Source organism: Euprymna scolopes, chromosome 19 (genome assembly GCF_053919585.1).
Source record: "Euprymna scolopes isolate OS-2025 chromosome 19, ASM5391958v1, whole genome shotgun sequence".
NCBI lineage: Eukaryota > Metazoa > Mollusca > Cephalopoda > Sepiida > Sepiolidae > Euprymna > Euprymna scolopes.
This window is the reverse complement of record NC_136500.1, coordinates 36,457,194-36,470,610: the sequence shown is the minus strand read 5'-3', so window position 1 is coordinate 36,470,610 and position 13,417 is coordinate 36,457,194. Positions and strand designations below refer to the sequence as shown.

General features: G+C 32.2%; 1 protein-coding gene across 4 annotated transcripts in view; it reads left to right on the top strand.

Annotated features, from left to right (window-relative positions):
- Nucleotides 1-13,417, top strand: part of LOC145303528 (dnaJ homolog subfamily C member 13-like) — a 328,576-nt gene that overhangs the window by 182,807 nt on the left and 132,352 nt on the right. For all 4 annotated transcript variants that reach the window (XM_080144980.1, XM_080144981.1, XM_080144982.1 and 1 more), the window contains 4 exons: nt 1,989-2,084; nt 9,677-9,790; nt 10,538-10,669; nt 13,162-13,306. In XM_080144980.1, the coding sequence (XP_080001106.1) occupies nt 1,989-2,084; nt 9,677-9,790; nt 10,538-10,669; nt 13,162-13,306 (487 nt within the window). The remainder of the gene's footprint in view (nt 1-1,988; nt 2,085-9,676; nt 9,791-10,537; nt 10,670-13,161; nt 13,307-13,417) is intronic.

Here is a 13,417-nt window from a genome sequence, read left to right as displayed (position 1 = left end):
GCAGTACATGAATTTTCTCTTCAATCACATCAAAAATATATTTCTACTAAATATTTAAGAAGAAACTGTCTGTGTAGAGAGTTCATTCTTTGAATGTAATTAAATATGATTAAATATATAAATTTTGTAATATATAAACATTGCCTATTTTTTATTTGATTGATTAAAAATATATATACATAGAGAGAGAGAGAGAGAGAGAGAGAGAGAGAGTGATGAAGGATGTTCCAAAAGTAAAAGTTAGGAGATGGGTTTGTCAATTTCAGAATGCCAATAGAGGTGACAAAGCGCACCAAAAGAGGTTGACAAAAGTGCATTGAGAATCATGGTCACTAAGTAAAAAAATGAATTCTGGAACACAGAAGGTTGCTTATTTTAACGATATCACTCTTGTCTTTGTAGCTCTTCAACATTTTAGGTTTTGAGTTAAAAAAAAAAAAAAAAAGAGACCTTACTTTTGGAACAACCCTCATATATATAAGGGTTCCAATTTACTTGCCTCCCCTCGAGAGCAGAGTTAGACACAAGCTCGGTTTTTAATGTGGAGAAAATTCAGCTCCTCAAAAAGAGCACTCCGAATAGAAACAAAAATAAAAATTATCTCGGTCATGAAGGATTCCTCCTCCACTAACTGAGGACAGAAAAGGCGAAGTGCAGCACCAGAACAGACACTACACCATGATCCCAGCCCAAAGGCCAAGCGTTGTCCTTCCAAAAGTAAGGCTTCCTATATATATATATATATATATATATATATATATATAATTAAAAATATTCATTATTAAAAATAATCATATGAAAAGAAATTTGGAAATCTTTTAAGAAACCTGATGACACGATGAAGGATTTTTTTCAAATGAATGATTTGTTTATTTCACAAAAAAATTCTGTATCCTGTTATCTGGTTTCTTGATGGACTTTCAAATTTCTCATACGGATGCTTCTACTGTGATAAAATTGATCTCCGTCATATGTCAATGTCTGCTTGTGATAGAAATAGATATGTTAACAGAATATTCAAATGAGTTTTCGATAAGAATTTAATTTTTCCAGGAATCTAAAAACTTAATGGAAATTTTCCTTCAATTCTATTGGGGATCACCTCTGGAGCACACCTGCATTAATATCATGTTTTTTAGACATAGAACCATCAAAGAGAACCTGGATTTTACTCTTGTCTAGGAAGGATCTGATTATGTTGCATATTCATCCAGAAATGTCATAGGATTTAATTTTCTTGTGAAGTTTTTCATACCAGACCTTGTCAAAGGCTTTGTATATGTCAAGGACCACATTTAATACCGTTCATATGTAGGCATGAAAAAACTTGTCAAAATTGAAACAGAGCTAACTTATGCAGACAAAGGTAGTCTTTGAGAAAGAACTTTATCATAATAATGAATATGATTTGTTAAAACTTTATTGCAGTTTCATAGAACACCAATCATCAGAATTGTATTAAATGTTTTTATTAAATTTGAATTTGTATTGAAATGTATAATGACATTAAGGATTTTTTAAAAGCTTTTGACAATTGGATTTAAAAAAAAAAAAATTTGACAATTGGATGTTTAATGAAACTACAGCAAAGCGATAGAATATCCTGTATTTAACATTTATTATCATTTGATATATTTATATAAGAAAAGTAACCGGTTGAATCATCCATTCATCTTGTGTTTAGATGGTTTGAAACAAGAGTGAGTTTGCATAGCCAATACTTTTTTTTACATAAAAAGAGAATATAAAATGTGTTTAGATTTACTCATTTCCAGCTATCAATTAAATAGTATTATTACAAGTGGTGGTATTTTCTTTTGTTAATGTAAACTATTAGACTATTCCTATCTTGAGTTTTATAATTAGTTTTTATTACCTTAACAAACAGAGTGACAGACACCATATTTTTTTAAATAAGATTCCTATCGGAATATTTTTTTTTTTGTTCTGAAATTCTTTCTCTCATTTGTCTTTCAAATTTTTTTCAGCCAAGTGGTTTACTGGCATACCTGGATTCTACAGCAGACGTGCCATCTCACGAAGATGACAAACTCCACGTGAGGGATAATATAAAATTAGCCTTGGTTAGTGTTACCCCTTCACTTTATCTGATACAGCTTCTCTTGGGTTATTCCACTCAGAAAAAAAAAAAACACATTGTTCTAAAACAAAAACACTTGGGTCAATTCTTCTCTAAGATAAATTGACTACAAATTTTTTGCCATATATATATATATATATATATATAATTTGGTAAAACTAATAATTAGTAAAAACCTGTAGAGTGCTCAATACTATTGCAGAGCAAATGTGTGTTTTATTTTTTTTATTACTGTTTTATCTGTTTAGTTAGATATGTTTCGGATGTTGGACCATGTTTACGATCCAGCAGCCTTGTTAAACCTTACAGAAATGGTTGTTAGTATTTGGAAGAAGTGTTTTCGAGGAAATACGAGAAAAAAAAGGGGGGGGGGGGTTAGAAGATAAGGGGGGAGGGAGACGGGTATCGACAATATTTCAATTTTGAAGGTTAAAATACATTAGATTGTATTGTGTGTGTGGGGGTAGCAGATTCAGGTAGGCGTGGGTGAAGATATAGGGAGGGGGAGGTGGAGAGAGGATGGTAAAGAAAAAATAGGGGGGGTAAGGAGAGGAGGTGGGGAGTAGTTTCAATTTTTAGGTTTTAAATTTTGACTGCTTTTTGCTTGTTAAGCCATGTGTATGAAGTAGATGAGAGAGAGAGAGAAAGGGTTTTTGTAGGTGTCATGTGTTTGACAAGTACAAGATTCCATTGAAAAATTTTTGTAGTCGCTATAGGTCGGCTTGTTCATTTCACCCACGCCTACCTGAATCTGCTACCCCCACACACACAATACAATCTAATGTATTTTAACCTTCAAAATTGAAATATTGTCGATACCCATCTCCCTCCCCTTTATTATCTCCTACTCACCCCCCTTTTTTTCTCTTATGTTTCTTGTGAGAAGAATTATATTTCAATAATTTACTTGCACTTCATAATAAAGACTTACTTTTAATATACATATGTGGAAAGTATTTTATAATAGTGACACTAATAACAATGTTGATACTACTACTACTACTAATAATAATAAACAACAAATAATATTTCGACTACTAATAATAATATCAATTGAAGAATCAAAAACACTTGCCCACTGATGAAAAAATATTTAACATCTATATATATATATATATATATATATATATAAAATGAAAATGTGTATGTATGTATGTTCGCTTTTTGTGTATGTCTACAAAAGGCTTTTTTCGCCGTGATTCTCGGTTAGCTTGCTCCTTCTTAAAACTTTTTATATGCTGTCTAAATAATAATATCTACGACTAAGGAATTCGGGTCGCAGCTATCTTTAATTTACCCAACTTTTACAAACTATTTTTGAGATATTTATTGATCGCCACATAGCGGGGAAAACAGAAACTGGCTTCCAGCACAAAACTAGGTCAAACATAATGCGATTTAACGTTCTTGCACCTGTTAATTTCGCTTTATAAACGTCAACTTAACACACTTATCAATTCATCTATTCACGTGGTCAAGATGGTTAGGTCGCAGGGTTTTTTTTTTTCCATTTCCTTTCCACCTCCACGTCAAAGGTTTGGGGTTCAAGCCTACCTTTCTACTAAAACTTTTTTTTCTTTTACACCTCCAAACCCCCGGCCAACGTTTTTTTTTTAAACAGGGTTGTTTTGATCTAACCCCCCCCCCCCCCCGCCAAACACACACACCTCCGGGTACCCCCCCCCCCCATAGTCTAATATAATATACAAAGCAACGATTAATTACAATATTAATAATGAAGCAAAAGTCTATAAAGGAGCTACAATATTTTATTAAAGGATAGGTATAGTTATATAATTGTATTCAAATATTAAAAATATAAAATTGTATTATGGTATGTTTTAGAATAATTGGCATTATTCTGACTACTTAATAAGCAAGAATTTCATGTCAGATCTTGCCAAATAAAGAAGTGAGAAAAACTGAAAGCTGAAGATATGATAGCAAGTCCATCATTAACCAGTAAGGTGAGTATCCGCTTATATTGAGGAATCGTATGAGAATAACACCCAAGATAAGAACGGTGGTCTGAATAATTCCAAATAATATTACATTATTTAAATATATATAAGAACAAAAAATAAAAATATTTATATATATAAAAGCGAAAATGTGTGTGTTTGTGTGTGCATTTTTTCTGTATGTCCGGCAAAGGCTTTTTTCCAGCTGCTTCTCGGCCTGCTCGCTCATTCTCATAACTTTTTATGTGCTATCGAGATCATAATATCTAACACTTACGAAACGACATTGTAAATTTCTTTTATTTCGGCGACTTTTATCTTACAACAAAATTCGCACTGTGAATTCATTTTCTTTGCTCCTGCTATGGCTTGATATTTGACCTAGAAAACCACCTTCGTTTTTAAATCCTTATTTTCGACTTTTTTTTTTTTTTTTTTTTTTTAAGTCCTTGGCTTCATGGTGTAATGCTATGTTGTCAGACTATTAACTTCAAGGCTTCGGGTTCGGGCCTACCCACCTCCCCAAACTTTTTTCACTGTTTTTTTTTTGTTTTGTTTTTGTTTGTTTTTTTAATATTTTAACGGGGTTATTACTTTTAGTTTCGATCTACCCCCCCCCCCTCCCCTACCGCCATCTGAAACAGGGTTATTTATGCCATTTTTTGCGTTCGCCGTTTTTCTTTTTAGTTTTCAGATTTTTTAAGAAGTTTTAACATCGTTCGTTTTGCATCACGTTCATTTTTTTGTTGTTTTTTTTTCCATCCATCACATTCGCGTTTTCTTTAGTTTTTAGTTTTCAGATTTTAAGGAATTTTAACATCATTCGTTTGCATCACATTTGTTTTTTTTTTGTTTTTTTTATATATGATATTTAAACAAGGTTATTACTTTGCTTATTCTTTTTTGATCTCCCCCTCCAACACACACACACACCTCTAAACCCCCGGGCAACGCTGGGTACCCCCACTAGTTCTAATATAACTCTAATATTAGTTGTGAAATCTTAAAATTTTTGTAATTTTTTTTTATTTGCATGTTTTTGACAAATGTGATCATACAACAGTTTTACAAGGTCCTTTTGTTACCGTAAATGTTTGCTGTCCTGTTTATTATTTATTTGTTCACTTTACTCTTTCGTTTACTTCTTACTGTTTCTTGTTACTTTTATTACTAAGGGTACTTTTAAATGTCTGTGTTCTTACATGTGTGTATGCTCTTACGTGTCTTACATGCAGTTCACTGTTATGTGTGTGTGGGTGTGCGTTCTTATCCTTACACCGTTTCTTGCCTTGGACGGTTCCGAGATATGTATATACAAATGTATAATCGTACATACCTGCTTGCTTTGGCCAGCGGATGATATCTTCTGGTCGCTGATCTGCCATCTCGTGGGGAGTGGTACTTACTGCTGCAGACAGATGCATTAAAGAACACAAGATGGGATTCGAAGCTTCAATTGTTTATTCAAGGCAAGCCTATATCTGAACCCTGGTTGTCGAGGAGAGACCCTAATCTCCCGTCTGCTTCATCTGCAGCCCAAAACCAACTCTCAGCCCATGTGGTTGTCAACCGGAAGCCTACGACCACAATTCCTATCTCACCCCTAATTTCCGGTGCATTTTTTCTAGGTTGATACCTGTCAAACCTAACCTTTCCAACTTGCTGATGGGAAATGAAAATATAGTTACATAACTTTCTATTTCTAAAACTACCTATATAGCAATTAAGCTGGGATTCCCAATACTACACTTTGCACTATTGTTGTATTATGCAAGCTGCATCAGTCAGGCAATAGAAGCTAAACAATGCAGTCTTGCATTGTAGCATTCTCCTCTCCACATACAGATTGTTTGGTCAGTTTTGTAGCTCCATTTGGCCATAGCAACTTTTGATCCCCTCATTCCCATCCTACGGTGATCGAGTGTTTTCCACTGGACGCTGGATGCTTCTGAATTAGAAGGAAGAGCTTCAAAGCAGAGAATTCCCATGTTGGTAGAAAAGGGAGGTATTCTCTAGCCTTTTATAATATATTTTTAAATATTTATTTTATCAAAAATCCGAGGAAATTACACGATTACTTCCCTTTAATAAAAAAAGGGTTCTTGTACAGTTTAATCAAGACATTAAAAAATGAAAATATAAAAAAAAAAGTTTAAATTGTACATATCCGTTATGGAATGAAGTTCTCCGAAAAAAAAATTTCACTTAATTTCATCAAGTAGTTTTTTTTTTACAACGAAAAAGCAATTTGTTATGATACCGAGCAAAAGGTTTGATTTTTAGGAAGAAAAGCTAGTATTAAAGATGGGAAGGGAGTGTCGGTGCTTTAACTTGAGTTATCTCCCTTGACGTTTCTAAACTTCAAACAAAAATTAAGAAAAATCCAAGATGTCTGCCTTCAACACGCTCTCATAAAAACATGTTTTTCCGCTATAAAAAAAAAAACTACTCGATCAAATTAAGTGAATTTTTTTTTGAGATCTTCAGTTCAAAACAGATGCGTACAATATAACCGTTTTTCGATATTTTTATCTTGATTAAACTGTACAAGTACCAAAAAAAGTAATAAGCAAATATTTGAGTAAAGGAAAATCTAAAAATTTTCTTAACTGAAAGAATTATTTTTAGAAAGAAACAGATGCAAAATAAAATGTATCCATCCCAATAATGGCGGAAAAAAACTAAGAAATATACTAGCTCAAATTAAGTATCGATCCATCAGGCATATTTCTGTTTGGGTCTAATTTTCCTAGATAACTTTGTTAGATGACTTTATATTAAATCAAAAGAAATAACATTTTTATTAATGTTGTTGTTGGGCACTTGTTTAAAGAAAAAAAATATGTAAGATGAAAAAAATAATGGTTAAATGTCTTGGAATAAGTTTTTCTGAATTTTTTTTTAAATTTGTATTCAAATATATAAAGATTTTATTTGTACACTTTTGCCAATTGTATATTCTGTGGAACTAGTGTAAAATGTGAAGTCACATTTATTATATTACATAGAAAAATGTGAGCATGAAAAGTAATATGGTTAAGATTAAACATGGAAAAGAAAAATGACTAGTTAAAACTAGAAAAGAAAAAGACAAGATATATTATAATACTAGAAAAGAAAAAGACAATATATATTACATTATAAAAAAAAAGACAAGATATATTAGAAAAAAAAAACGACTAGTTAAAACTAGAAAAAGACAAGATATTCTATTAAAAATATAATAAATTTATAACTTAAAATATTGCAGCATTAAGAATTTTTGTAAAAATTCAATTTAGCATTATTTAATCAATTCTTAATTAATACTGCAATATTTTAAGTTATGAATTTATTTTTTTACTAGAATATCTTTTTCTTTTCCAGTTTTAACTAGTCGTTTTACTTTTCCATGTTTAATCTTAACCATATTACTTTTCATGCTCGCATTTTTCTATGTAATCCATGATTTTTCCAGGCTTTGCTTTAAAATAAAATTTTCTCTACAGGTTTTACTTATTACCTGTGAATTATTAGCGAAAGTACAGCTGAGCGACAGGTCGGGACAGTAGTGAATTATTAGCAACATCTTTTTTTAATATCCCGTTACGTCATCATCTCCGCTGTTCCCAGATGATTTGAGGTAGCATAACAGATTTGGTTGCTATGCTAACCAACAGCCAATCAAAAAAGAAAACGTCTCTTTGTTTCTTACAGATTTTGAGAATTTTTTAACACAGTAATTTTATAACTTTTATTTTACTGAACAAAAATTAAAATTTTTTTTTTTTTTTTTTTCAAAATATAGCCGAGAAGGTGACTTACGAACTGTAAAAATTGTTTGACATTTGGTCGCAAAATGAGTGAGCAGTGAAGCTTTACAGTAGTTCTAAATATGTAAAACTAACACTTAATATATTCAAACAAGGTAGTGTTTGAATAATATATAATTTCTCCCCTTTAAAAACAAAAGGTAGATAAAAAAGTCTGTTTTGTTAATGATTCATGGCAAATATTGGTTTGTGTTATAACAAAAATTTATTTTCAATCAATATCATTGATTTTGATCCTGATTAATAGCTTTTAAAATTTTGAATTTCACTCTAATTTGGATGTACTGCTACTCTTTCCATGGAAACGAAAAGAAGGGGATAGGACAAATTTGTACAGATTCACTAATGAACAAGAAGGGAAAGAAGTCTTTGTGTTTTTAGTTATTATTTCTCTTCTTTTTGTTGCTGTTTTTTTTTTTTTTTGTTTTACATGGTAGTCACCACTTATCAAGGCCCAGAAACCACTTGGGGATAAGGGTTATTGCATGTACAGTAATCAATGGGATAATATCGTAGTAATCGTTAGTAATGGAGATTTGATAAAGTGTTTATCAGGAATTTGTTTATGTTGGACTTGAAGACATCCAAGTTGTAGTCAGGTGGGAAACAGGCAAATGGAAGAGAGTTCCACAGGTGTGCACTTCTAAGAAAGAAGCTTTGTTCATGGAATCTACATTTTGATTTAGGCACAGATAAAGAGTGGAGAAAATTATTGACAGTGGTTTCAGCTAGACGGGTGTTTTTCATGAAATATTGAAGATTGGAGCTCAGATGAGCACTTGCCATGAAAATGACGATAAAACAAAGATAGGTTCGCAACGTCTCTTCTGTGGGAGAGATTGCAGGGAAGAGAAAGGGTATCCCCCCCCCACTAAACTATGAAGTCTATTTTGTACTCTGTCAAAGCAGGATAGGCTGTTTTTAGCAGCTCCTGCCCAGATGTGGCAGTAGTACTCCATCTTTGGACGTACTTGGCTTTTAAATAGAGAATTACATCAGCAGTGAGATATCTACTGGAGCAGTAGCTGGATCCCATCATTTTCCCAGTGACCTCGGCAAAAGACTTGATGTAGGTGTTCCATTTCAGATCAGGAGTAAAGGTCAATCCCAGAAGGTTGTCAAAACATGGAGCCTCCCCAAGATGAGAGCCATCCATTTCAATTGATGCCAGATGCTTTTGGCTGACAAGGGAAAAAGAAAGTAAAGAGAGGAATGGAAAAGAAGACAAAGAATTCTATCTGTTGTATTTTTAATCAACATTAAACTAAGGGAGAGAATTGATTTTGTGACTCAATCGGTTAGCATTTTGTATTTAGAGGCAGAAGTTATAAGTTTGAAACTCGCCTCACCATTGTCTGGAGACATAAATGACAAAATAGAAGAGTTAAAATGTATTTGTAAATATCTTTCTTTGATAACTTCCTCTCTCTCCTCCCTAGTCAGCAAAGATTTACCTTCTTCTGACCAACGGCAGAACAGATATTACACTTTAGTCTTATCTGGAAAGTCAAGAAAGTGTATCTTAATACCAAAGTTCAATGGAAAAAAGACCTCACTCAAAACTCTTTCACTACTCGGACTAATTTTGTTCTTAGTGACCCACAAAAGAATGAGTAACATTACGAAAAAAACATTTTTTTTTTCTAACATTGCTGAAAAAGAATGTATCAGTTTTGTGGATGTAGCTTATGTAGTTTTTGATCTTTAAACAGACACACACTGACAACTTTGCTTTCATTAGTGTGTTGTATGGTCAACCTTGGACAGCAATGTGTTCATGTCTAATATTATTTTTAATCTAGGACCATCAAAATAAGAACAAAAGGAACCCACAGTTACAATTGATCGAAAAGAAGATAGAAAATTTCCTCCAGCACTGGAGGGGCCGAATTGGATTGGAATCCAGTAAAAAGCAGGTAATGAATTCAATTTGACTTTATCTTTTGGCTTTATATTTTTTATATTCTAACCTTTAGCATGACACTGACCATCTAACATTCGCTTGTTATACAGAAAATTGATTTAAAAATTTAGTTGTATTCATGTAACATTTTCATCTAAAAGTATCAAAATAAATATCAATATATATCATTATTTGAAGAGGATCTCTTTAAATATTTTGTGCATGTTCTAAAGATGTTATTTGTATTTCTCAAACATTCAATGATTTTGGATTTCTTGCTTTGATTTTTAGATCATTTAGATGTATTTTCCTTTTTCGTACAGACATTCCATAAAGAACAGGCAAAAACCAAATGGTTCTGGATGTTAATCAGGAATGTGAGACCTCTGCTTTTTAACAGAATTCCGCTTTTTTTGTAAATCACAAAAAGTAGAATTCTGCTTTTTGTTTTAATCTGGGAAAAGCAATTTAAAAAAAAAAAATATATTATAAGCAAAGACTGATTTCTGTGGAATTGCCAGAGCTTTACATCCTATATTTTATTATTTGGTTCGATAGGGAGGATAGGGGCATAACTCTCCAAGTTGGGAAATCGGTCTCAATTTCAACTGTTTTACCATTGGTCACTCATATCCCTGATTTATGAATATCACTGGTATTTTTTATTTCATTTTCTTATAACCATGATGATATCGGTAACATGTAATTTTATCTTAATCACAATATAATATCAGACACTTTTTTTCTTCTTCCTTCTAAGCTTCAGAATGATGTGAAACCAATTGTTCTGCGTAAGCGTCGACAACGAATCAAAAGTGAAGCCAACTGGCCTCTTTTTTACTACCAATTTGGCCGAGATCATGCGCAACCAAACTTGATTTGGAACTACAAGGTAAGCCAGTTCTCAACTCATAAGCAGTTTATCAAATCATGATTTTTTGTTCTCACCCATGCCATTTGATTAGAGTGAAGGGTGCAAGTGATCAAATGACTATTTGTTTGGACCATGATATTTGTAACAAAGTTCAAATCCATCTATCACATATTGATACGGGAAGGGTATAAACCCCAATTCATCTAAGCAATATGTAAAAATGTAGTTATTTAGTACAAGATGAAATTCCTTCATAATGAGTCTGTTAAGACATTAGATTCTGACATTCAAAAAAGGCTTTATTTCCAGCCATCAACTTCCTAACCATGAAGAATAATTAGAATCCATTATTGATGCATCAAATTTCCCAGATCATGGATGAAACTGAGGGAACTTGGACCAATTCATTTTAAATTGATCTTGGAGTATACATTAACAATCAACTGTTCAGATATTTATTGCATTACCTCCACCCAGGCATGATAATCTGGCATCCTTCGAAGGAGAAAGTTTCATAGGAGTATAAAATTCGCAAACAGTCCTCAATCGCATGTATATCCTCCATCAGAGGAGATGATGTTAGGTTTTTGCAACTCTTGCAAGAAGTTGTCAACATCCTCCTACATACAGCGCCTAATATTCCTAAATGGTCACTCATTTGAGTACTGACCAGGCTCAATGTTTAACTTCAGTGATTTGCCTAAAACTGGTGTATCAACATGATTATGCTGTATATTTATTTACTGCATTGGGTTGTATGCATTCTTTTTTGTCTTGTTGATAAATTTTCTACTAGATCCACCTTAACAGGTGGAGAGATCAAAATGTGATGGATACTGATGAAATCTGAATGAGGCAATAACTGGTCATCAGATCTATTGTCTTCGATGGCGGAATTATGAGTGGCTGTAGATTGACAAGTCAAACCTTTTAAACCGAATGACATTCATTCAAAATGCTCTATGAATCAGAATAGGGAATGACTTAACCTTTCTCCTTTGAATGATAGCCATGTAAGTACATATGGTTTTACTGGGTTAAATTGATAAATGCCAACATCCACAATATCTTTAAAAATATTAAACCCAATATTTGAAAAAAATAAAAAGAAAGAAATTGTTCATAATTAGTATTGAAGAGGAAATAATGTATGTTCGATGTGAGAATCGTTTCAATTCGCACCAGATTGTCAGAATACAGCTGTCATTTCTTGTTGACACATTAGTAGTTAGCTCAATAGGTAGTGAGCTGTAGTTGTAAAAGTGGTTGTAGTAATGATGTAGCACAACCTATTTCTGTGTTTTTCCCTTTTATTTGATATGTTTCCTAAGTGCAGGTCTCAAGAAGGGTATCTAACCTATAAAGATCTTCTCAAAGAAATCATTTTTAAATAACTCTAACCAAAAAAAATGTTTGGAAGTCAATTTCTTAAAACTGTCCAGCATGTATGACAAACATTAAACCAAATATGATGTGAAGCATCATCTTTTTCTTCTGTAGCTGTAATGGTGTCCTTTAGTCCTCACATTTTATGAGTGATGCTTTCGACAAAAGGGAAAGAATTACTGTTTTCTGAGTTGGAATCTATATATTATTGTTATCTAGTTTTTGATTTTGAAGTGTTATTTTCTATGACCTTGTATCAAGTAGTTTCATGTTTTGTTTGAAAAAATTTTCATAAAATAAAAATATAAATAAAAAAAATTAAAAATCAACATCATACTAAGTCCATGGCTGTTGGTCTCTGATGTTTTGAAATGACATTGCTTCAGCTTTCCCTTGCTCATTCCCTTGGGGAGATGGGCAAATGAAAACAAATCTTTCATATTGACATTCAAACTCAATTGGATTATCTCCCAAAGAGAAAGGCTTTTCTCTCTTCATCACTACGTGTCACTCTGGACTTCCTATCTATAACATCATATCCTCTAATTGTTTAACTTTTAATGGAATTTCCTATTTTCTTTGCTTAATCTAATCTTATGTGGAAAATATAATTTCTGACACTATTTTTACATGCTCATTGATACATTAATTCTAATGTTGGGACGATTAACCATAATAAAAAATCAGAACTTTTGGGGATATTGGAATTGGAAAAATAGTGCTGCCTGCTGATGCCAAAAACGATTCCTTCAATTGACTTTTTTTTTGTTTGTTTTTGTTTAAATCAAAATTTTCCATTGCTAATACTAATGATAGTTATTAATTTTAAACTACCAGTAAAACTAAAATTTATAGATCACCCCAAAAAGTCTAAATTTGCAAAAATATATTCACATGTTACATGAGTTTTTACAATAATCCTAAAATTAATAAAAATATTGCAGCTAAATATTTAGAAATTTAAAAAGAATCTGGGTGGGGGTATTTGAATCGTCCCATCTCTACTTAAATACAAAACAGAATAAATCTTCTGAAAAAAATTGGCTAAAAACATTTTAGAAATTGGGTAATTGATCTGAAGTTCTGGCATTTTATTACTTTTTATTTATTTTTATTTTTCACAGACAAGAGAAGAACTCCGTGAAGCCTTGGAGAATGAAATGAGGGCATTTAATGTTGATAGAGAGCTTGGCTCAAATCATGTGATAGCTTGGAACCATCAAGAATTTGAGGTTCCTTTCAATTGCCTCAATGATGAAATCAAAATTGGTAATCATCTTTTCATAAATTATTTATTTGGTTAAATGTCTGAAGAGGAATAGGAAATAACATTCGAATGCAATATCCTTAAAAAGTAAAAACAAAAAGAAAAATTGCAAA